Consider the following 26,581-nt stretch of genomic DNA (forward strand, 5'->3'; position numbering starts at 1 on the left):
ATAAACATACTATAGACAGCCTCACTACTACAAGTTCCTAATTTAACAAGAGTGGTTTGAGTACAGGACCATGAACCAGGAAACTCCAAGTTTTAATCTTGATTCCCATATTTCTCTGCTCTTCAGCCAGTCACTTTTCTGCCTCTTCTTTCGCCATACTTTCAGAGTTGTGGTCAGCATAGGTGCCTGAGCTGGAGCCCCACTCAAACACTGGGCTGCACTCTGTCACCCAACAGCATATCCTCAGCAAAGGCTCCTCAGCTTTGGAACTTGTTTTCCCACCCCTCACTTCCCCCCCCTCCTCTGGTCCAATATTGTCCTCAGTTTGTTGGCTTGCCCAAGCAAAGGGAGTCTAGGATGATTCTGGCGGAAGAACATAAAAGATGAGAAATGTGTTCAGTTGCTGGTTTATGAGTTACATTAATGATAGGGCAGAGGGGAGCTCCTGAAGTAGTTCATTTGCATAGCTGTATTATTAAGAAGTGTCAAAGAGCAAAGAATAGATGCTCCTTTTTTATGGAAGGACAGTAAAAACTGTAAGTACATAATATATAAAATTGGGGAACTAATAGACCAGTTAGCTGTGCAAGGTGAGACTCCACACGGCTCTTGTCAGTAACAGTGGATAGTTAAAGAGGTCTCTGAACATAAAGCATTTCTAGATGAGTGTGAAATCTTATTAGCAATTAGTGGCTGAGTAAATAATTTATTGTAACAGGGGAGATGACCAGCCAAGAGATTAAATACAGCTCAAAACTTTTTGTACATTTTCCTTAACATGTAGGGCTTGATTCTGATCTCACTCAAACACATGTAAATAAAGAGTAACTCCACTACCTTCAACAGTGTAAAAGAAAGGGGGGGGGAAATCAGGCACATAGTAGAAAAGTTTTTCCAAAGCCATTTTAATTCAACAATAGAATAGGCCTGTACATCCTACTGCTTCATTGTCCATCATGTACAGATCCCCACTGATGCTTTGGATGATTTTTCCAATCCTCTGGGCATTTAGTTCAAATGATAGTATTTCAGATACAATTAAAGTTTTAGATCTTCCTGGAGTAACAGGAGATGGTGGTTTATTTGAAAAGTTTGCGAGTAGTAATTAATCATAGAATATCAGGGTTGGAAGGGACCTCAGGAGGTCATCTAGTCCAACCCCCTGCTCAAAGCAGAATTGTGTGTATGAATCCCTGGGAACAGATCAGGTGTTGCTGAAGGGAACTATACTGTAATATTACAGAGGAGAAGTCACATTAAAAAAAGCAATGAATTAGAGTAGAAAGTCTACACTAATTTTCTAATAAGATTCATGGATATTTTCCAAAAATGGCACTAAAGCTACACACAGCTGCCACTTAATCTAAAAGTGACAACATAACCCCTTTAAGTACAGAATACCACATAATTAAAGAATTATGTTACATTATGAACTTATCCTATGAGCCATGTGGCACAGCACATTTTAGAAGTCTAAAAAAACCCATAACATAAAAACACAAAGTTAGCTTTGATAGTTCTTTGTAACATTCTAATATGAAAGCATTCACTAGAAACTAAATACACTATTACTTACGGGGCTTGGGATGGAGTCAGGATCAAGCTTCCTCTGCTGTGGACCAGCAAGCTGTCCTGGGCCCCCAGGAAAGGCACCAGGATAAGAGAGCTGAGAGCCTGCCATCTGAGGGCCATAGTTGGCTGCAGAATTACAAAAGCCCATTCATCAAATTTAAAGTGTTAAAACTCTGTCATGAAGCTCTTACATTGTTCCATCTAATATCTGGGCATTTTATCTTGCCATACATATCTTACTGAAATAAAATATAGTGTATTTCCCCACTTCCCGCAAAATGTGCTTTCTTTGTGGGAGAGGATGGGGAGATGGAAAGAGAAAAATCTCCCTTAAATAGTATTTATGAATATTAAAAAAAAAAAAAAAAAAACAACCCCAAAACCCCACACTTTGCAGCTCAGTTTCTCCCCTCCCACAAAAAGGGAGAGAAAGTAGTTTTATAATGTGATATAGCCGAATTTTGCATCAGGCCTTAACCGGACTTCTATTTTTGTAGATACAGTTTTACAAGTGCAATTAAAAGCTCCTGCACTTTTATACCCATGATTCATTGTTTGAAGGATAAGCCTAAAATTAAGCATGACATGTACAGGTACCAAAGTCCCTCCTGCATGTGGCTGCTGTGGTGTAGTCAGCAATGCCTCCCATGACTGATTAGGCCCTACGTGTCAAAAATGAAACTACACCTTTAGTTTCAGCTTTACTCATGAGATGGCAGCAGTTCTAATGCACAATATTTAATGCTTGTTTTTTAATAAGAAACCAAACGTCCATCTTTACCATGCTGTGGATGATACCCAGGCACTGGGGGTTGTCCTGGAAGTTGCTGCAAGTTGGTATTTGGGGGTACAGATCCAGGAATCCCATCCTGCATAGCCATTGGAGGCAGTGAGGGTGGAGTACAAACGCCATTCAGATTATTTGCTGGTGCTGGAGAAATCTGAGATCCAGGTGGCAAGGCCATTTGCTGCTGTGTTGGTGGTGGTGGAGGAGGACATGGACCTTGAAAAGATGTTGGAATCCCAGAAGGCATGAGAGAACTCTGAGAAGCACCAGGACCTGTGCAAGAACATTACTGTTATACACCCAACGATTTGAAAATGATATCATACTAAACCATTTAATGTTATTAGTTGCTAATATATTTTCAGCCCATGTATGAATACTGTAATTTAAACTGATAGTGCCTCTAAAGCAGAGGTGGGCAAAGTATGGCCCATGGGACCATCCTGCCCAGTCCCTCCCCCGCAGCCTCAGCTCGCCTGCCGTCAGCACTCTGGGCAACGGGGCTGCGAGAGCCGCCGGGTGCAGTGTATTAAATTGCTCCCCGTAGGAATGTGCTACTTACGGAGCACCAGGACTGGCAGCCAGAAGTAGTACACCGTAAGTAGGAGAAACAGAGCAGTGTAAAACTTATACCTTCAGTAGACTAAAGAGTATTTAAGGTCTACATTTAAATGAGAGGGAAATGGTAAAAAAATATTTTCTACACAATCATTTTCAAAGGCATGCTATTAACAGTAACACAAATCAATGCTTTTTGACTAGTCTGAAACATCTCTCAGAAGTATCGTAAAAATGCTGGACCAAATCTAGCCCTGTGTAAAGCAGGCATAATATCACTGTGCATTTGCACTCTCAATACACCGGGGTGAATTTAATCTGTTAGACTAAGGAATGTTTTAAAAGGCACCCATCTTTGTGATTAACTGCACAAACCGAGGGCAAGATCCTCAGTTAGCATAACTGGTTTCATTTCATTGGAATCAGCAACTAGTAAAGACAATGGTGAACTTATGCTAGCTAGGGATCTAGTCCTCAATTTGGAAGGTTTTATCTGGTATCATACCACTTTGTAGTTGTTCTCAATCTCAATTTTAATACATTCATCCTTTTAAACAATGCAGGTGATGGTCAAAAAAACAAAATAAGACACAAACAGAGATGGGAGCCCAGTCCTGCTCTTATTCAAGTCAATGACAAATTCCAAACTGATATGAATGAGATCAGCCCCTAAGTTTGCATTCTCTAACTTTCAGTAGGTCTACAGAACCAACCAATTGAAGTCGATGAGAGGTTTGCATACACACTAAATTTAAACTCTACTATTAAAAAATAAAACACACACAAAAACCAACAAATCTTTGCTGGAAATAGAACAAAGTACTATCAAAACAGAAAGATCCTCCTGAAGCTGGGAAACAGTAACTGTGGTTATGAACAATGGGCAAGACATAAGCAACAGAGTCAAAGAGCACAAAAACTAATGTGAGAGTTGATATTTCAACAAGAACCCAGTGGTAGCTCCAGTACAGCTGAAAACAAGTTAAGTAACATAATATAAAATAACTCTCATTATTATCAGCAAAAAAAACAGGAGTACTTGTGGCACTTTAGAGACTAACAAATTTATTTGAGCATAAAATAAAATAAATTAACAAATTAAATTTATTTATTTATTTGTCTCTAAGGTACCACAAGTACTCCTGTACTTTTTGCAAATACAGACTAACAAGGCTGCTACTCTGAAACCTCTCATTATTATGGGATCCCTAATTGTATTAGCACAGTATTTCTTATATGATCCCAATATAATCCTCATTCCAGAGGAACTTTATCAACTTGAGTAGGTAAGAAAATACATGTACTTTCTTATTGTCATAGAGCCAAATTCTCCATTCCTAAATAGAGCAAAACTCCCAATGACCCAAGTTTTGCTTGATGAAAGGCCACAGAATTTGGATCATGACCATAACATAGCATAGTTAGAAATCTTATTTGGTAATTTCTTGGATCCCTACTTCATCCAGAAAATGATTTTACAACAGATATTTCCCAAACCCTCAGAGTTCAGTCCCCAACACGGAAGGGGTGAGTTCTGGGCACTCACACAGCTTGCTTGCAAATGAAAGTCTTTCATTTGCATGCCATATTAGAAAACTGCACATCTATGTAGTTGTCTCCTTGCACAAACCCAAAATTTGCAGAACCAAATGTTTCACACAGATGTTTTGTGAAAAGAGAATAGGCACCAACATGTGAAAATGTGGACCTTAGCAACTAATTTGTTTTGACAGATTTTGTTCTACTTTGCATTCAAGTTTTGGGGGGTTTTGGTTGCTATTGTAGAAATCAAATTATGAAACTTTTAAAGCTATGCCTCGAAGGATATCACTCGCTCTCTTCCAGTGCAAGTAAAATGAATGCATATGGGAACCTGCCAGCCAGCACAGAGGTTGGCACAATGACTCTCCGAGGTTCCCTATAAAATGGCGCTATTACTGTAAAAAGCACAAAGGGTTTAGCTCCTGATTACCTTTCTAATGTCATAAAATTCATGCCTATGTTATCTGCTTTCAGAAACAGGTCTTTTAAAAGCAGGATTATTATTATTATGATGTTATTATTAAAAACATCACTGGAAGTTAAGTCTGTGTACTGCTATGCTAGTGAATTATGCAACCCCATTATTAATTACTTGTACATCAAACTAAAGTGCGGGTCAACCCTGAAAAGTAACTGTAAAAAAATGACAAAAGAAGTCCCATGATTATTGTGTCCCAGTAACTTCAGTTCAAGTTTTCTTGATTTACAAAAAAAAAAAAAAGTTTTTTTCAAATTGGCAGCACTACAAATTCACCCTGGGATCTGAAAGTCAAGCTGGGCTCTTTCATTCTCAAACACCATTATTGGTAAAAGATTCTACAGGCCAAATTCTGATTTCATTATAACTATGCAATGTAACTGTCTTCAAATTATGCAACACCGTTGTCTTTAGCATGGATGCACAGTTGTAAATGAGGGCACAATAAAGCCCTTAAGTAGAACTTTGTTAACAATTCTGATGATGTTATGCAAGCAAGAATAGAGTCCAGCTCACTCCTCTCATAGCTGTGTTCATTCTACAGTGTTAATGAGAGTAAAGACATAATACACTCTAAAGTGAGCAGATATGACTTTCAGTACATCCAGGGAGCACATATGTTGAGTTAACTTTTTTTTTCTTTACAGTCACTTTCAAAGATGAATCAAACTTTAAAAAGACAAGTTTCTAAAATTAGTCTCAATATCCATTAGTGGGAATAGCAATTAAATACCAAGACATGCTGATTTAACACGCAGTATTATGGAAAATATCTAACAAAGAATGCTTGATAAACAGTAAGGTGGAATTTTTAAAAGTTCATAGTGTTGTCCTAACTCTATTTCTACAGAAGTCAATGGGAATTTTACTATTACCTTTAATGACAGCACAGTTAAGCTAGCACTCAGCACTTTTGAAATCTTCAGGCTATATCATTGGTTTTCAAACATTTTTCATTTGCAGACCCCCTAAAAATGTTCAAATGGAGGTGCAGTCCCCTTTGGAAATCTTAGACAATCTGTGGACCCCCTGGAGTCTGTGGACCACAGGTTGAAAACTACTGCCCTATATGGTTCTTACAAGAACATTTAAAGGTAGACACACTTGAAGGAGCAGGATGAGACTGACATTTAGGAACCTGAGTAAGTAACAATGCTCAACACGGTGGTCTCAAAGAACAATCTACAGTTTACTTTTGACTTATTTAACAATATTAAAAAAATCAAAATAGATACATTGTTGGCTCTTTCATCATATTTTACAAAAATGGATAAATAACGCAACCATTACCATAGTTATTTATCTGCAGGGTGCTGAGCTGATTAGCCAATTGTGTTGTGGATGAAGAGGATGCACTATTTGGATAGGATGGCTGTGACTGAGGGCAATACGGGGGATAGGAAGGTGCTGCATTGTTGTGAGGTGAAGGGCCTTGAAACCTGAAAAGAGAAATTAATTTATGTTTTTAATATATATATAAATAACTCATCTCAGCCAATCACAACCCAGAAAGTCTAATATCTCCTCACAAATGACACTGGCCAAAATAAGGGCCAAAATTACAAAGAAGTCTCCTCAGACTGTCCCCACACAAAGTATATTTTTATTACAATAGAAATGAAGAGTGCACAGAGAGGAAACGGTGTACCTATACAGAGAGCAAGTATTCATTTGCACACATAATTACATGTTAGAAGCAATTAAACCTGAGGGGGCCTGTATGTAAGATTTTGCTGGTGCAGTTTTAGAAGTTCTTTTGAAATTCTGAACCCAAATGTCAAATCATCTGACCCCTTTTCCACCTGTGGGGGACAAGGGGACAGCCTTAGTTTTGGGTGGATGAGGAAGATTCCTACTGTATTAACAAGGGGAGAGTTTATGTGTGTGTGTATGTGTATCAGGCTGTGGGAGAGAGAGAGCTGAAGAATCTTTGTATGTGGAAGAAGGAGGAACAGCCTGCGTGTGGGAAGCAGTGGGTGCTGTTCTGGTCTTCTACACTGTTCTGACCATACTTCACCTCTAAACATGAAGGGACCTTTCTTTCCTTTAAGTGAAATAGAACTTTGTTTTCTTGCTATTTTGTTCTATTTTGCCCTGAATTACAATACCAGTTCTTTCTAATGTGAGACTATTTACAGTACATAAGGATAGGATAAGGATATAGTACATAGCACACAGCAGATGAAGTAAAGGACTGGGAGTCAGGACTGGTATAAGTTCTAGTTCTGGCATCACCACTGACCTGCTGTGAGACATTAGGTCAGTCACCTCGCTAGTCTGTGTCCCTGATTCCCCTCCCATTCTTTGTCTATGTACACCGCAAGCTATTCAGAGCAGGAACTGACTCTCACTAAAAGTGTTTGGGCATGTTACAATGGGGCTTCAATATGAGCTGGTGCCTCTAGATTCTACCACAATACTAACAATAACTGAAACTTCCTAATTTAGATATCTAATTAAAACACACACAAATACATTTTTATTTAAAATAAACTATTAACAAATATATCTGGATGACAACTAAAATAGAAATGTGAAGACATTAGTAGTTTGACTCACTGATCTCTAAGACATTGCTGCTAGACAGCACCAAATTAATAAAAAACATGCAACCAAAAATAGTTACAGCTAAGAATTTAGAAGCTTACCATACAGTTTTTTTTGGTTTTTTTTTTTTTTGGTTACTCCTTGGAAGCCATTTTATTCAAGATATTTTTGTTTTTTTCTAAGGCAGCTATACACATTTTTATTTATAACTATGCAAACTACGAATTATGCTACTGAACCACTCTATGGTCAACTTTCTCCATCATCTTCATCTCTCTTCATTATCTTCCTCCACATTCTCCTTCTTATCCCTCCTGCCATCTTCATTTTATCTTTTCCCTACTTTATTTCACACTCTTCTTGTTCTACCCCTTCATGTAACCCTTTCTCTTCGCTCTAATTTCCCCAAACATCTAGCAAAGCTCACCAAACATCAACCTTCCTGTCCAAAGTAAATCACAGAGAAGGCAGCCACCAGCCTCCAAGAATTTGAGAAAGCCTCATTATATCTTTAGGGCATCCTGTTGAGTTTTGTCTGTGATGTTGGAAGCTGGCTTAAAGAAACTGCTAAGCAGGCAAACTGAATATTGATGCACAGACATGCACAAGCTTCTACTCTCTATTAGCTGGTAACTGATGTAATGCATTCATCATTATATGACAAACCAAGAGGTTCTAGTCATAAGAAGAAAACTTGATACAGAAAGATACAGAAAATTAATGTAATTTCTATAACAGACGGTATTTCTAACACCTGTTTGTTGCCTTTGTCTCCTCCAAGTAGAGGAGACAAAAAAGTGTAATAATACTAAAGCTTTTCTCAGTGCTGGTTCACTTTCTATTTTTATATTTCTAATCAGACAGAGAAAAAAAGGTCAAAGGTGATTCTCTACTCAGGGAATATATCCTACATAAAGGTTGTATGAAACACATGGTCCAAATTATTCCTCAGTCTACATTAGATAGTTACTTGATCCAGGAATCCAAAGATCAATGTTTTCTCCCAGTGAATCAGATTTACACTTCTAACCCCAATAGCCATTCCAGAGCACAAGATTCATTTGAAACAGCTGGTCTGACTTGTTCCTCTGAAAAGCAGAATGCACTATTATACAATAATGAGCATGAGAAGTCTATTGGTGCCCAGCATGGACGTATTGCAAGAAAAAGGACAAAAGCCAATTGCCTTCAATCGCCTAAATATACCAATAACCCAGCACCAGTAGCATATTAATGTGTACAGTGAATAAATTATTGCTATTACAATAAAGCTTTTAATTGTAATTTTTTTAATACAAATATTTTTAAACTATAATCTTGGGTTGTTTATGCAATCTATGCTTCCACCTTAAAAATAGTTCCAAACAGAAGTTGGGAATAGAAGAATAGTTCCCAATTTACTTGTAAATTTACTAGGGCTCTCAAGAGATTAAAAAATTAATTGCAATTAAAAAAATTAACTGTGATTAATCATGCTGTTAAACAATAATAGAATACCATTTATTGAAATATTTTTGGATGTTTTCTAGATTTTCAAATATGTTGATTTCAATTATAAGACAGAATACAAAGTGTACAGTGCTCACTTTATAAATTCTAATTCTATAGTCTGAGACAATATATTCATGTAACGTTTAAGAAAAGTTCTGTAAATGAGTTCCAATAGATCATGGATTAGGGACCCAATCTTATGGGGTTCCAGGGCTTCTGTACAGATTATTTAATCTATCTACCCAATGGGACTCAGTGCTCAGTCAGAGATGCTTAGTTTTGCAATTTTCAAACTGTGAATCTGTCTCCAGAGAGAACATGCTTGTTAACAGCAAAAATGTTTTTAAATAAATAATATATAGAGGTGAGAAATAACAGATCTCAACCCTATTGTCCCTCTGCAAATTTGTGTACACAGAGTCAATCCCTTACCTCTCTCTAAAAGTGCAAAGTTTCAAAAAGTTCAATGAATAGAAGATTGTTGCGGCGGAATAGATCTGGACAAGGAGATGAAGTCTGAAGATAAATGTGAGAAGGGAGGCAGTAGAAACAACAGTGAAACTGTTTGAGCAGAATATTCCAGAAGTCTTGAGGTCTTTCTGAGTGTAGCCTTCATTGATTTGAGATCTAACATACTTGTCTCTCAGTAGAAGGGAAAAACTATAATGGCAGCAGGCCGTAAAAGAGACCCAGTTTGGGAATATTTTAATGAAGTTCCTCTACCTATGGGTAAGACAGGGATGTGTGCAAAATGCAAACAGTGTAACAAAGAAATGCAAGACCTGTTTGTCCGAATGAAACAACATCATGAGAAGCATTCCTTCTCAGGAGGAAGCTGCGTTGAAGATGATGAAAGGAACATGTCTGAACATGCAGGGTCTTCAGGTTGGTAAAAATTTTTATTTCATACTTCTTTTGTAAGGAATTCTTGTCATCCTTCTGGACTATTCTTGAATTCTCATGTTTGAGCAAAAAATATAGTTGTTACTCTATGGTACTATCATTTTAGATGCAGTTGTGATAAAAAATAAATAGCTGAAATAGGCAGATCTTCCTTTTACAATTTCACCTTTAAAGTAGTACTGAGTGTCAGTGAATGCAATGAGTAATACTAAATGAGCACTATGGTAATAATACTGAATTGACTTATTTTGTTTAGGAGAATCCATCCTCAACATACAGGATTCGGAAGACTATCCACCTTCAAGATCACCATCATTTTCTATAGTTTCAGAGTTATCTGCGAATGATAGTGTTTCAGTCATATCATCACATAGCCACAGTAAATAGCCACCTGTAGCAAAAAGAAAAAAAAATCTCCAGCATCCAAGAACAACCATAGATAAGTTTGTGATGAGAACCAGCAAATTACAAAAAGATGTAATTGATGAAAAAATTGCCTGGTTTGTTTATGCAGCAAACTCTCCTTTATGTACGATTGAGAACCCACACTTCATTAACACGGTTCAGTCATTAAGACCAGGATACAGTCCACCCAACAGAGCAGATGTTGCATGCAAATTGCTGGAAAAAGTGAATGAAAGAGAAATTGAGCAGGTGCTAAAGGTCTAGAGGGTGAAATTGTTAACCTGAGTCTTGATTGGTGGCGCAGTGTCCACAATGATCCTGTTGTATGTGCTTGTGTGACAACAGAAGAAGGGAATGTCTTCCTTACAGAAACAATTGATACATTAGGAAATACACACACAGTAGAATACTTACAAGAAGTAGCAGTAAAAGCTATAACAAACAGTGAAAAAAAATTCAAATGTCTCGGATGTAGCTTGGTCACGGACAATGCTGTAAATGTATCCAAGATGAGAAGAAATTTAGAAGAGAGTTCCAAGCTAATAACATACAATTGCAGTGCTCATTTGATGCACCTCCTAGCCAAAGACTTTAGTGTTCCAGAAATAAAGGCTAATGTTGAAATTGCAAAATACTTCCGTAACAACCACTTTGCAGCAGCTGCTCTGAAAAAAGTGGGAGGAACCAAGCTAACTCTCCCACAAGACGTGTGATGGAACTCAGTAGTGGACTGTTTTGAGCACTATATCAAGAACTGGCCTAATCTGATGACAGTTTGTGAACAAAATCGTGAAAAAATAGACGGCACTGTCACAGACAAAGTTCTGAACAAAGTTCTTAAGAGAAATGTTGAACATATGCTGAGTATCCTGAAGTCTATTTCTGTAGCCTTGAACAAAAAGCAGGGAAATAGCTGTTTTATTGCTGATGCTGTTGAATTTGGAAGGAACTGAGTGAGATCTTAAAAAGAGAAATATGCAATGATGGAGTTAAATTACTAGCATTAAAAACAACGAATGGGACAAGCACCATCTCCAGCTCATCTTCCTGCAAATAGTGTCAATACTCAGTATCAGGGTCAAACCTTAACTGCTGAAGAAGAGGAGTTGCCTATGCCATGGACATCCAGCAATCATCCCTCCATAATGCCAACTATAATATACTTCAGAGCCAAGGGTGAAGCATTCAAGAAATATATGTTTGCTGATGATGTTTTAAAGAAAGTCACACCAGTGAACTGGTGGAAGTCACACAAGCACTTGGATTCAGAGACTGCTAAAGTAACAATCTCACTTTTAACAGCAGTAGCTTCTTCCACCAGTGTAGAAAGAATATTTTCTTCCTTTGGATTAATTAATTCCAAACTGAGAAATCGTTTGGGACCAGAAAAAGCAGTAAAGCTTGTTTTCTTTTCCAGATTATGAACAGAAAAATGAAGGTGAAGACAACTAAGTTAGCTGCAAAAGCCAATATTTTAAGTTTCTCATGTTGACCTGGCTGATATGGTCGATTTAATTTTTGTGTTTTGTTTTGTTTTTTAAATATTTCATTTTACTGTTTTAGTTAAAAACAATTTTAACAAAAACAAACCTGATTTTAAAAAACTTGAATGTTTAATTAAATTCAAAAATTCATATGCTTGTTTTGTTAAAATATTATGTTTGCTGTTGAAGAAAACAATCCAGAATACACAGCATTGTTGTTTTAGTTAAATAAAACAATTTAAAATGTCTGTCTGGTGATGTTCTCCTCCTAATACAGCTTGGAAGAAAATCCTCCAAATATTAATGCTTAACCTGTTGAACTGGAGATAGTTCACCGCCCAATGACTTCATCAATATCTGCTTCAATTACCTTTGTTAAATAAAATAACTCAACAATCATTCGTTTTCTGATATAACTGTAAAACTTATTTTGAAAACTTTTCAAAATAAATTACTTAAAAAATGTATAGGGTGTACCTTCTCCAAATGAAACCTACATCTATCTCTGAGTTGTGAAGAATATGTATTAAGGTTATAACTAACAAGAATGCACTTTTATGTAGAAACCCATGATTAAATCGAGTCTTCCTGATTTACATCAAATTCTCCCATGAGTTAACTGTGATTAATCAACAGCCCTAAAATTTACCTACGCCTTCTTGCATGCTTTCTCCTTTTTCCTATCCCCAGAAGACTGGCTGACCATTTCAAAGCAACTTGTGACCCAAAATTTACTGTCAACTCACTTAAAAGCTAAACCTGGAAACTGAACAGTCCCCAAGCTAGATGGGTCAGAAATGGCTGAATACCTATGGATCGGCTATGAAAAAAGCATATAAAGAAAAAGTTAGATCTGATCCATGCTATTTCTTGAAAATCACCTGTGTGGCTGATGTCCAGTTGAACGGGGGCCATTCTGGAGGTTAGTCTGGCTATACTGATGGGTGCCAGGAGGTGGAGATCCAACAGGAGCAGAGGACCCAAAAGGCACATTAGATTTCAACATACCTAAAATAAGTCACATTTAAACATATTTATAATAGATATAAAAATGCATGAAATCCATTAAACGGGGACTCACTGGAACACAACAATCAGGAGATATAAGAATTACAGTTTCAATATCAATAGCCAAGACTAGATGAATTCAGAGCCAGGCACAGAAATTAATTAAAGAAATCCATCAACAATGCTCAACATTTATTACTTCCTTCTCACCTTCCTCTCTTTTTCAACATTTCCCATTCCTTTATTGCTTTCAAGGATGCTAGTTTATGTATACTAACAAGCACAGATTATAAACAGCAACCCAGGCCTCAGCTAGGCTATGGTGGCGACCTTAAATTTTAAACTTTATAAAGGATAAAATCCAGAAATTTGACAGGAACAATAATATAAATAATAAAATTACATAAATAATATAAGGTAACATCAAATACTTGCTTAGGAAAATAAACTAAATTACCATCACAATAAAAAGTTTTTTCAACAACACGTTGTGTCACTCCAAGAGGGAATCAACAACTCGTCACCCTGGCTTCAATGTCCAGCTTCGTCTCCAGCTGCCCGCCTTCTCCTCTCTCCGGCTTGTGATGCTCCTTTGCTTTGGCACCGTGATGACAACAACTCTTTCCAACAGGTTCACCCACAAACGACAGCTCCTCAAGCCGGAGGATCACCCCAACTTCCCAAACTGTAACCCCATCAGTGTCCCAGTGGTCAGCCTCACCAGGCATACGATCTATGTCCCTTGCAGCCAGGCTCCTTGCATGCTGCCCTTCGAGGTCCAGCTTCCTCTAATATAGCTTGCTCAGCAAATCCCCTTTTAACATTAGTGATGCCTCTTTTCGCCTCCTTCTTCTAAATACCTCCTCTCCAGCAGATCCCGAGCCCCCTCACTCAAGCTGCCCTCTCATTGGCCGTCTCTCTCCAGGACAGCACTCTATGTTGCTGAATCTCAGCTGCAGGCCCTCACGTTACCCCTCTTGGTTGGCAGCAGGTGCTTGTCCCAAAGTTACTACAATGGAACAAAGGGGAAAAATGTGGAGAAGAGGAGAAGGAGAAACAGAAGGAAAGGCCTGGTCTACACTAGGAGTTTATCTCGAATTTAGCAGCGTTAAACCGAATTAACCCTGCACCTGTCCACACAACGAAGCCCTTTACTTCGATATAAAGGGCTCTTAATATCAATAGCTGTACTCCTCCCTGACGAGGGGAATAGCGCCGAAATCGGTATTGCCATTTCGAATTAGGGTTAGTGTGGCGGCAATTCGACGGTATTGGCCTTCGGGAGCTATCCCACAGTGCACCATTATGACCTCTCTGGACAGCAATCCGAACTCGGATGCATTGGCCAGGTAGACAGGAAAAGCCCCGCGAACTTTTGAATTACATTTCCTATTTGCCCAGTGTGCAGAGCACAGGTGACCATGCAGAGCTCATCAGCACAGGTAACCATGCAATCCGAGAATCAAAAAAGAGCACCAGTATGGACCGTACGGGAGGTACTGGATCAGATCGCTATATGGGGAGCGGATTCAGTGCTAGCAGAACTACGTTCCAAAAGACGAAATGCCAAAACATTTGAAAAAATCTCCAAGGGCATGATGGAGAGAGGCCCAATAGGGACTCACTACAGTGCCGCGTGAAAGTTAAGGAGATCAGACAAGCCTAACAAAAAACAAAGGAGGCAAACGGTCGCTCCGGGTCAGAGCCACAGACATGCGGCTTCTACGCTGAGCTGCATGCAATTCTAGGGGAGGCCGCCACCACTACCCCACCTCTGACCGTGGATTCCGAGGCGGGGGTAATCTCAGCCATGCCTGAGGATTCTGCGGATGGGGAAGAGGAGGACGACGAGCTTGCGGAGAGCACACAGCACTCCGTTCTCCCCAACAGCTAGGATCTTCTTCTCAGCCTGACTGAAGCACCCTCCCAACACCCAGACAATGAGGCCATGGAAGGGACCTGCAGTGAGTGTACCTTTGTAAATATAAAACATGGTTTAAAAGTAAGTGTTTTTTAATGATTAGTTAGCCCTGAGGACTTGGGATGCATACTGGAAAAGTCTGTTAACATGTCTGGGGATGGAGCGGAAATCCTCCAGGGACATCTCCATGAAGCTCTCCTGGAGGTACTCCAAAAGCCTTTCCACAAGGTTTCTTGGCAGTGCAGCCTTATTCCGTCCTCCATGGTAAGACACTTGACCACGCCATGCTAGTAGCAAGTAATCTGGTATCACTGCATGACAAAGCCTGGCAGCGTATAGTCCCAGTGTTTGCTGGCATTCAAGCAACATCCGTTCTTTATCTCGCTGTGTTATCCTCAGGAGACTGATATCGCTCATGGTAACCTGGTTGAAATATGGGAATTTAATTAAGGGGACAGAGGTTCCTGTGGCTGAAAAGAAATCCTTCCCTGCAGTTAGCCAAGCGGGGGGGGGGGGGGGGAAGGAGGAGGAAGGGAGGGGGGGGTCTTCCCTGATACCAGCCACGCAGCGGGGGGAAGGATAAAGCGATCATCCCAGAGAATTGGATGGGAGGGGTGTTAGTTTGGTTTCTGCTGCTGCACGTTAACAGGAAAATCGCTGCACTCAACGGGCTTTGCTTGGTATGTGGGAAAGGAGGGCGCTGCTTGTAGGAAAGCTGAAGAAGCCGAAAGACAACGGCTTACCATGGCCACATGCAAGCCGAATTCTGTTGCCCGGACCTGCGTTTGTGCTCTCTAACGCCAAAGCCGCAGGCACTCAATATTAAGATGCAAAATGTGACCTTGTACCGAAATCACATGTGCTATGTAATGTGATAGTGTTGTTCACCGTGAAAGAGTATAAGCATTGTTCTGTAAAATGTATCTTTTTAAATACTTCTCTCCCTTTTTTCCCCTCCCTCCCACAGCTGCAAATTTTTCAAGCCTCCCTCCTCCATCCTGAAGGCTATCTCAGATAAGGCGTCGAAAAAAGAGGACGCGAGATGAAATGTTCTCCGAAATCATGGAATCCACCCGCAATGAAAGAGCTCATCTGAATGAGTGGAAGGACACGGTAGCAAAGTACAGGAAAGATGCCAGTGAACATGAGGCCATGAGGGACGCTTGAGATGAGAGGTGGCAGGCTGCAACGCTGGGGCTGCTGCATGATCAAACGGACATGCTCCGGCGTCTGGTGGAGCTTCAGGAACGGCAGCAGGAGCAGACAGTGCCGCTGCTGCCGCTGTATAACCTCCCTCCCCCCTCACCATGTTCCATAGCCGCCTCCACCCAGACGTGTAACATGGGGGGGGGGGCTCTGTGCACCCTCCCACTCCACCCCAGTGGACAGCCCAACCAAAAGGCTGTCATTACTTTGAACTCTTTTAGTGGTCTTTTCCTTCCCTCCTATCCTCCTCCCAAACCCCACCCGGGCTACCTTGTCAGTTCTTTCCCTCTTTTTATAATCAATTAATAAAGAATGCATGATTTTTAAATGATAGTTACTTTATTTCCTTTGAAAGCAAGCTGGGATCAAAGAGGGAGGGTGGATTGCTTACAGAGAATGAGTCAATCAAGGGGGTGGGTTTTCATCAAGGAGAAACAAACAGAACGTTCACATGGTAGCCTGGCCAGTCACAAAACTGGTTTTCAAAGCTTCTCTGGTGTGCAGTGCTTCCTGGTGTGCTCTTCTAATCACCCTGGTGTCTGGCTGCGCGTAATCAGCAGCCAGGCGATTTGCCTCAGCCTCCCACCCCGCCATAAAGGTCTCCCCCTTACTCTCACAGAGATTGTGGACCACACAGCAAGCAGCAATAACAATTGGAATATTGGTTTGGCTGAGGTCTGAGCGAGTCCGTAAAGTGCGCCAGCGACCTTTTAAACGTCCAAATGCACATTCTACCACCATTCTGCACTTGCTCAGCCTGTAGTTGAACAGGTCCTGACTACTGTCCAGGCTGCCTGTGTATGGCTTCATCAGCCATGGCATTAAGGGGTAGGCTGGGTCCCCAAGGATAACTATAGGCATTTCAACATCCCCAACAGTTATTTTCTGGTCTGGGAAGTAAGTCCCTTGCTGCAACCGTTTAAACAGATTAGTGTTCCTGAAGACGCGAGCGTCATGAACCCTTCCCGGCCATCCCACGTTGATGTTGGTGAAACGTCCATTGTCATCCACCAGTGCTTGCAGCACCACTGAAAAGTACCCCTTGTGGTTTACATACTGGCTGCCCTGGTGCTCCGATGCCAAGATAGGGATATGGGTTCCATCTATCGCCCCACCACAGTTAGGGAATCCCGTTGCAGCAAAGCCATCCTCTATGACCTGCACGTTTGCCAGAGTCACTACCTTTGGTAGCAGCAGCTCAGTGATTGCTTTGGCTACTTGCATCACAGCAGCCCCCACAGTAGATTTGCCCACTCCAAATTGATTCCTGACTGACCGGTAGCTGTCTGGCGTTGCAAGCTTCCAAAGGGCTATCGCCACTCGCTTCTCAACTGTGAGGGCTGCTCTCATCTTGGTATTCTGGCGCTTCAGGGCAAGGGAATGCAAGTCACAAAGTTCCATGAAAGTGCCCTTATGCATGCGAAAGTTTCGCAGCCACTGGGAATCGTCCCACACCTGCAACACTATGCGGTCCCACCAGTCTGTGCTTGTTTCCCGGGCCCAGAATCGGCGTTCCACGGCATGAACCTGCCCCATTAACAGCATGATCTTCAAAGCGCCAGTGCCCGCTGTTTAATAGAATTTCATGTCCATGTCCTCATCACTCTCGTCACCGCGCTGCCATTGCCTACTCCTCGTCGCCTGGTTTTGCAGGTTCTGGTTCAGCATAAACTGCACGATAACGCGCGAGGTGTTTACAATGTTCATGACTGCTGTCTTGAGCTGAGCGGGCTCCATGCTTGCCGCGGTATGGCGTCTGCACTGTTCACCCAGGAAAAAGGTGCGAAACGGTTGTCTGCCGCTGCTTTCCCGGAGGGAGAGGGAGGATGTACCCAGAACCACCCGCGACAATGTTTTTGGCCCCATCAGGCATTGGGATCTCAACCCAGAATTCCAATGGGCGGAAGAGACTGCTGGAACTATGGGATAGCTACCCACCGTGCAACGCTCCGGAAATCAACACTAGCCCCGGTACATGGACGTACACCGAATTAATGTGCTTAGTGTGGCCGCATACATTCAACTTTATACAACCTGTTGCCAAAAACTGGTTTCTGTAAGATCGGAATAATCCCATAGTGTAGACATACCCAAAGAGATTGTGTAGGAAAGGAAAGAAAAAAAACAGAGTAGGAAGGTGAAAAGGATCCTGAAGTGAGAAAGGTAGGGAAGAGAAAGAGGAGAAAAAAAATTAAGAGCTAGGAAAGAGAGCCTCCGAACTAGTGCAGGAAAGTACCTGTGCACTTTTATACTGAAAGCTTATTTGGGAATTCCTAGCCTCCTCATTAAGCTTTTAATAGGAAGAAACACCGATGGTTAAGTTTCCCTCAGTAAGACAGTGCTTTTCAGAAAACTGAAAGAGCTTCACAACACAGGCTTATCCTAAGAATGCCAGCTCACCTATACCCAGTATCCCTTCAGTAGGAGTATAGAGTCCTGTGGCACCTTATAGACTAACAGACGTATTGGAGCATGAGCTGTCATTGGTGAATACCCACTTCTTCGAATGCATGTAGTGGAAATTTCCAGGGGCAGGTATAAATATGCAAGCAAGAGTGAGTCAGGCTAGAGATAACAAGGTTAGTTCAATTAGGGAGGTTGAGGCCCTCTTCTAGCAGTTGAGGTGTGAACACCAAGGGAGGAGAAACTGCTTTTGTAGTTGGCTAGCCATTCACAGTCTTTGTTTAATCTTGAGCTGATGGTGTCAAATTTGCAGATGAACTGAAGCTCAGCAGTTTCTCTTTGACGTCTGGTCCTGAATTTTTTTTGTTGCAGGTTAGCTACCTTTAAATCTGCTAGTGTGTGTCCAGGGAGGTTGAAGTGTTCTCTTACAGATTTTTGTATATTGCCATTCCTAATATCTGATTTGTGTCCATTTATCCTTTTATGAAGGGACTGCTCATACTCCAATATGTCTGTTAGTCTATAAGGTGCCACAGGACTCTTTGCTTCTTTTACAGATCCAGACTAACTCGGCTACCCCTTTGATACTTCAGTAGGAGTGTTTCTTAAACATTGAGAAATCCACACTGCTGACCAACTGTACTAAGATTACAATTTATAAAGAACAATAATGTAATGCAATTAATGTTCCAATCAGTGTTTCTTGGATTATTTCTCTTTTAGGTTAACTTTCCTTAAAGTTTGGATGGCTACCAACTTTGGTACTCTCCTTTCTGAATATTCCAAATAAAAAAAATTCTCATTTCATTTGGCCAAACTGAGTCTTGGTATAAAGATTGCATTGCATTTGATAAAGAGTCTTGGCTCCTCACTCTAGGCTGAATTTGTTCCTGTCACTCATTTCATGAGAACAAGAAAAGTAGACAGGCTATTCAACAAACTACATATACAATCTTGCGCAATATGAAGAAATCAGCCTTCTAATTAGCTGTTGATCCTGCTTAATATCTGAAAAATGTAAATCTTAATCTAAGTTTTCATCTTCTTATAGTCCTCTCTTATAAGTCCTTCTATAAATGACTTGAAAAACAGCTCAAACATCTTTTCTATTTTAATATGTGCTCTCCCTGCCTCTCTGATGTTCTGATCCCCAGGGATCTGTACTGGGCCCAGTCCTATTTAACATATTCATAAACGATCTGGAAAAAGGGGTAAAGAGTGAGGTGGCAAAATTTGCAGATGATACAAAACTGCTCAAGATAGTTACGTCCCAAGCAAACTGCAAAGAACTATAAAAAGGATCTCATAAAACTGGTGACTGGGCAACAAAATGGTAGATGAAATTTAATGTTGATAAATGCAAAGTAATGCACATTGGAAAACATAATCCTAACTATGCATATACAATGACGGGATCAAAATTAGCTGTTACCACTCAAGAAAGATCTTGGAGTCATTGTGGATAGTTCTCTGAAAACATCTACTCAAAGTGCAGAGGCAGTCAAAAAAGCGAACAGAATGTTGAGAATCATCAAGAAAGGGATAGATAATAAGACAGAAAATATCATATTGCCTCTATTTAAATCCATGGTACACCCACAACTTGAATGCTGCGTGCAGATGTGGTCGCCCCATCTCAAAAAAGATATATTGGAATTGGAAAAGCTTCAGAAAAAGGCAACAAAAATGATTAGGGGTATAGAACGGCTTCCGTATGAGGAGAGAGGAATAAGACCGGGATTTTTCAGTTTGGAAAAGAGACGACTAAGGAGGGATATGATAGAGGTCTATACAATCATGAGTGGTGTAGAGAAAGTAAATAAGGAAGTGTTATTTACTCCTTCTCATAATACAAGAACAAGGGGCCACCAAATGAAATTAATGGGTAGCAGCATAGGCACCAACTTTCCCCAGCGCCGGTGGGTGCTCGCACCCCCCACCCCAGGCCCTGCTCCAACTTCACCCTTTCCCTGTCCCTGCCCCTGCCCCGCCCCCATTCCAACCCCTTCCCCAAATCCCTGCCCCGGCCCCGCCTCTTGCCCAAGCGCGCCGCCTTCCTCCTCCTCCCCCCTCCCTCCCAGCCGTGCGAAATAGCTGTTTCGCGGTGCAAGCGCTGGGAGCTAGGGGGAAAAAGCGGGCATGCGGCATGCTCAGGGGAGGAGGCGGAGCGTAAGCGGAGGTGAGCTGGGCGGGAGGGCAGTGAGCTGCCGGTGGGTGCTGAGCACCCACCAATTTTTCCCTGTGGGTGCTCCAGCCCCAGAGCACCCACGGAGTCAGCACCTATGGGTAGCAGGTTTAAAACAAACACAAGGAACTATTTTTTCACGCAACGCACTGTCAACCTCTGGAACTCCTTGCCAGAGGGTGTTGTGAAGGCCAATACTATAATGGGGTTCAAAAGGGAGCTAGATAGATTCATGGATGATAGGTCCATCAATGGCTATTAGCCAGGATGGGCAGGAATGGTGTCCCTAGCCTCTGTTTGCCAGAAGCTGGGATTGGGTGACAAGGCATAGATCACTTGATGATAACCTATCTGTTCATTCCCTTTGGGGCACTTGCCATTGGCCACTGTCAGGGGACAAGATACTGGTCTTGATGGACCTTTGGTCTGACCCAGTATGGCCGTTCTTATGTTGGCCAAAACTTGTATGTCATTTCCCTTTGCAGACTCAGTAACCTGCCCATCAATGTTGTTAAGTTTTCCTCCCCGCTTTTTTAAGCCTTACTCTTTGGTTAAAGGCTACTACCCTGATTTTTCTCTCCAGTATATACTCCTTTAACTTAATTGAAATTACACCTGATTTACACAGGTCAGTGAGTAGAGAATCAGGTCTTCTATAGGTTGCCATTATAAATCTTTGGTCATTTTCTTGCATCAACCCTATGTAAGTTCAATCACATACTCTACTTTCTAAAAAAAATCTGGAGCCTCAGTTTGGCAATCTTTTTTTGAGTTTTGTATCCTGACGTGTGTATGTACAAATATTGACTGCAGCTGTCCTGCTTTGCTTTATCTGATGTCTGTCAATTACCGTGTATTAATCAGTAGACATATCATTCTGAGATATAATGAGCAACTTTCCATCCAGTCTATAAAAACTAGTCAGGTTATTTTCCCTATTAGAAGCCAATTGGCTCATATATGATCAGATAGTTGGCCTATGTTTTCCTCTTTTTAACCAACCCCACCACAGAAAAAACAAACTCAGTGAGTACAATACTGAGTAAAGTACCAACTGGATGTTACAGTCTAGATCCCGGTTAGGATCTCATTAATCTTTTTAATCAATTATTGGTCCTACAGCAGAAAACAGCTCATTTCTGAAGTGGCCACCTCCCATCAAAGAGGTTAGCTTAGAACATACCTCTCTTTGTTTTCAGAAAAGATTTTTAACTCTTTCCTTCTCTCTGCATATATTAGGCATTTCTTATCACTCTGGTATCCAAACACAACTACTACTTACTGTTCCCTGCAAAGCAAAATTCACATGCCGTGTAAGTATACATGAAAGGCCTCTTTGTTGCTCTGCATATTGTCTTATCATTTGCACTAAATCAAGATGGAGCATTTTGCACTGGTGTAAATGATTAGATGAGATGCAAGACAATTAAGAATCAGGCCCTGAGCACACAGTACGCTAGTATTGCCTTACCTGACTGAGGTGCCGAGTATGATAGGTTTGGGTCGCCATAATGCCCATAAAGAGGTGAAGAAGTAGGTGGTCCAAAGCCTGTAGAAAAACCTCCAATACCCGGTTGGGATTGGGAATATGGAGGTGTTGCAACATAACCTTGTTGGCTCATTCCGATACTATTCTCATTCCAAATGGGAATCTTCCTTACGAGTCTGTAAAGGAAAGATTTCCATCAACACTTACTCCATAGCATCCTACGCGACTCACATTTTTGTTACTAAAAGGGATGCATGAAAACCTTAAGGCAACACAAACTCCGAGTCGAGAAGAGAACAATTTTGTTCCCATCTCTTCCACAGCCTTACTGTGTGAACTTGAACAAATCACTAAATTTATCTGGACATAGTCACTCCATCCCAGGGGAAAAGATTACAGAGTTGGAGTTTGTTTTTTGGGGGGGGTGATCTCTGTGGAAGAAAACTCCTTACACTGTTCTATTAGGAGAGGGAGAGAATGGCCTGCATTTGCCCCCAAAGAATAGACTGTGGGTCCACTTCCCAAACACCACAGATCCCACAGGATACAGAGGAAATGCAAGAAAAGCAGAATCAGGATGGGGCAGGACCACTCCAGCAACTACTCGTCCTACCCCAATACACCTCTTGCACCAGGGTGTCTTGCAGAAGAGGAGAGAGGCACAAAGCCAGTTGTGCATTGAGCCTCCTGAACCGGGCATATTCCCAGTAGTGAGGGATGATTCAAGGTCCTTTCATGCTGGTTTAGCTGGAGCAAAGGGCCTACAGTGCACGTATGAATTAATCTCTATAACTGCAAATCCAGAATGTCTCACCCATCTGCATTAGCACCACAGCTCAGGCGTTGGACCCCTTTCAGATTTAAGCAGAACAAAAAGTTATTCGCTTTCTTTGTCCTAGTCATTTTTATTACTCCAAGAGAAGTCGTCAAGTATGTCAACACCAGCTACTTCAGTTATCAGTGCCTTCCTAACCCCGTTGCTCAACCTGACTCCCTGCTCCCCAGCTCTGCTCCTTACAGACCTCCCCACCTCTGGTCACAGGGAGGCAGGCTGGACAATGGGGCATGGAGGCTCAGTAAACACAACAGGGTACAGGAGACCTGCTTCCTAACCAATCCCAGGTTCATATTCACAGCTGATGGCTGGCTGGGCAGGCTCCCTCCAGTTAGCCTTTACAGATCCCAGCCAGCCAACCAGCTAGCTACCTAACCCCTGCTTTCCTTTATCTTTCTGCTTTTTACTTTGACAGACCCAATCTTCTTTTCCATTGATTGCCCAGACAAACTTGCTCATCATCATCAGAACATGGATCCTTCTAGCAAATGCATAAAAGTGTTTCAACAGACAAGAAGTTGCTACCCCCTTCCCACAGGGCAACTTCAGCTGCCACTCTCCCCTTCTTCCACCCCCACTGTTTTATTAGCATTTGATTTAAAGAGAAACAAAAACCAACACCCACATGTGACTTTAGACCTTCTGACGCCAGGAATTTCGTTTCATTCTGTTTGAAACCTTGATCTCACCTGTAATAACACTTTGGGCATTTGTTTGTTACAGGAAGGTCTTATTTTCAAGACAAGAAAAGCAGTGCTTTTCCCTGGGTAGGGCTAAAAATTAAGATGAATATTATAAACTCTGAAGCATAGTGCATTGAGCTAGACTACCACATTTCATAACGCTACTTTGTATTTACATAGCACCATTTTCACATCCCCTAGTGAAAGTTTTACAAATATTAAAATTGTTTACTTACCCAGCCCTGTTAGTTAATTATCATTATCCCTTTTTTACAGAGTGAAGAAACCAAACCAGAGAATCCCCTGAATCAAAATTTGAAAAAAAATAAAATCCACTGATTTTTGGTAACCAACGTGAGACTGATTGTTCGGAGATACTGAGCATCCAAAACCCCAAATGAAATCAAGGAGAGCTGAGAGTACTCAGCACCCAAGGGGCCTTAAGTTGTGCACACACACATACACACACACACAAAATAAGGCACCCCAAATTAATGGGCACTCCTGGAAAATGTTGCCTAAGCGTCCTTCCCAGGTTAGACAGGAAATTAGCGGCTAAACCAGGAACGAGTCCCAGATCATCTTACACCCAGTCCTGTGGTGAATGCTCACAATTCTCCTATACACAAGATTCCCCAATTCTTTAAGATATTTTTGTTAAGATATTTTGTTTAAGATATTCAGCAGTTCCAAACAGATAAGATGACAGAGCTGTCATTTGTTCCTTAGCTACTAAGGTAAAGCTTGAAAAAAGAGAAAGCCTAGAGGGTGCTTTGTTGCCAGTAGTACTTTTTTTTTTCCCCAGCAGAGAGAGACGTGGCAACATGAGCTTTGGTCACTCTAGAATAGATTTACCTAACAGTCAGCACTAAATGTAGGAAGAGAGAAATCTTCACTCTAAGAAGGTTTCAGCAGCCAACACCTTTCTTAGCCCTGACAGTATTCAAGGGAAACAACTTCCTCCACTACTCAGTCACCAAAAAAAACCCAAAACAACTTGCCACGTCAAACTTTCCACACATTAAAAAAAAAAAGAGAGAGATATTGTGTAAGAAGGAGAGGGACTCTCAAACATAAACATAATGCCAATTTACTAATCTGACTCATCTTGTAGTGTATTTCATATGAATCAGAAATAACCCCCCTCAGACACAGATATACATATATACAGAACACACAGTGAAACCTGCTCCAAAACACTACCCAAGATACCAGCATCAAATGATCCACTAGTTAAGGCTGGACTTTTAATTAGAGATGTACAAAACTGTACAGGAAACTACACAGGAAATTTTAAGATTGCCTCTTAAACCAAGGGTCTTCTATTGCATGTGGTGTCCTTTTCACAAGTTTCTCTCTTGATATATCTACATATAAATATAAATAGAAAAAAGTTTTATTTCCTCTGTTCTCTTATCATTATGTCTTTCCCCAAACCCTCCCTAACACTTCACTAATTCAAATGACATCAGTAGTCAGCTAGGTTGCAATCCTTTAGCTGTGTCCATTCAGGATAATTGCTGTGCCCATGCAGAGTTCCACTGAAATCAGTGTGGCTCTGGAAAAGCACATAGGCCCATCCACACAGGTGCCACTATAAGATCAGGGACTTATACCTATAATATAAAAACACACTCACCCCAATGCAAGGGAGTTGGTTGTTATTTTTATTATTTAAGTGCTAGTGTGTTTGGTGTTGCACAATACATAGAGGGAGCCAGGGTCCCTGCCCCTAGCACCTTACAAACTTAGACAATTGCTACAATTTTTGCATACTATATACTAGAAAGCCAGACAACAATCCAAGCTGAAAGCAGTGACGACTGAGCTGAGGGGTGAAAACATTTTTACTGTACTGTGCATCTTCCCCTTAATAATAATGTGTATGAGAGACATTCCTCCACTGGTCCCCCACCTGAATTACTCATGTAGGATATACATGTTCACCTGGACTCCCCCTTAGTTCTGTGCATGTAGGGTGCATGCTCCCCTGATCGCACTGTTACCTAGTATATTGGATACACCCCATCCCATTGCTCTCCAGTGCAGGATGCATACCTCTCACCCTGGGATGTGTGTATAATGCACTCCACTCTGCTGCTCCCCAATACTGTGCATACAGGATTCAAGTCCCTCACAATACTCCAATTCTGTGTTTAGAGCAAACCCCGACGCTGTATATATATGATGCACTCTTCCCCCAGGTCTCCAGTTCTGTATATGCACACCCCCCATGTACTCCCAATGCTGTGTATATAGATAGTATCTACTCCTTCCCCAAGTTTCCAGTGCTGCTCATATAAGACGCACCCCACGTTGTACTCCAAGTTATGTGCATATAGGCTGCACCACCAAGCCCCGGCTGGTGTGTATTAAGGGTGCACCCTCATGCCGCACCCCCCAAGCTATACACATAGGATGTGCACCACCCTGCAAGCCCCCCAATGCTGTGTATATAGGACGCAGCCCCTGCTGCTCCCTAACAGGGAGTATATAGGATGCACCCCCTCGCTGTGTGCATATAACACAACCTGCTCCCCACGACTGAACCAGGTTTCCATTACCTGTGCACTGTGTGCAGCCCCCCTCCCCCGTGTCTCTCTGGCTCGCACGCTCGGGCCGGTCACACAGCAGCTGTCTCCGGCGCGTGGATCCCGGCTCCTCTCCGCTCGCGGCCGCCCAGTGAACTGCCACGTCTAACAGCGCGCGCCGGGAGCCGCCGCGGGCACGCGCCGCTGCACACAGCCCGGCTCCGAAACACGCTCCCTCACTCAGGCGCATGCCCGAGAGAGGAGGCCGAGCAGGCGCAGTGACAACCCTGAAGCCGCCGCCCTCACCTACCTGCAGAATCGGCTCCCTAAACAGAGCGCGGCGAAGACTGGAGAAGGAAGGGCAGAGGAGCCGCGGAGGGACTGGGATGCGGACAGTGGTGCAGCAGGGGGGCTGCCGTGTGCTTTCCCTGCAGTGGGGCAGTACAGCTGTCAGGAGGGAAAACATTAACCCAGAGAGAGAGGGGAAAAGGGCAGGGTTGTACTATTTGGTGTTTCCTTAAAGCCCCAGCTCCTGGAGTCCTGAGATTCTCCA

The 26,581-nt window shown here is 41.8% G+C and overlaps 1 protein-coding gene across 3 annotated transcripts in view; it reads right to left on the bottom strand.

Moving 5' to 3' along the window:
- SEC24D (SEC24 homolog D, COPII coat complex component) overlaps nt 1-26,183 on the bottom strand; it is a 96,729-nt gene extending 70,546 nt beyond the window's left edge. The window contains exons 1-6 of one of the 3 annotated variants that reach the window (XM_054029879.1): nt 26,062-26,183; nt 21,962-22,155; nt 12,649-12,775; nt 6,228-6,376; nt 2,354-2,632; nt 1,577-1,698 (exon numbers count right to left, since the gene is read on the bottom strand). In XM_054029879.1, the coding sequence (XP_053885854.1) occupies nt 1,577-1,698; nt 2,354-2,632; nt 6,228-6,376; nt 12,649-12,775; nt 21,962-22,112 (828 nt within the window). In that variant the 5' untranslated portion in view covers nt 22,113-22,155; nt 26,062-26,183. Of the gene's footprint in view, nt 1-1,576; nt 1,699-2,353; nt 2,633-6,227; nt 6,377-12,648; nt 12,776-21,961; nt 22,156-23,733; nt 23,756-26,061 lie in introns of those variants that run through there. The other 2 variants (XM_054029880.1, XM_054029881.1) reach the window with 2 other exon arrangements.
- Between the last annotated feature and the right edge of the window lie 398 nt (nt 26,184-26,581).

Source organism: Malaclemys terrapin, chromosome 5 (assembly GCF_027887155.1).
Source record: "Malaclemys terrapin pileata isolate rMalTer1 chromosome 5, rMalTer1.hap1, whole genome shotgun sequence".
Classification (NCBI taxonomy): Eukaryota; Metazoa; Chordata; order Testudines; family Emydidae; genus Malaclemys; species Malaclemys terrapin.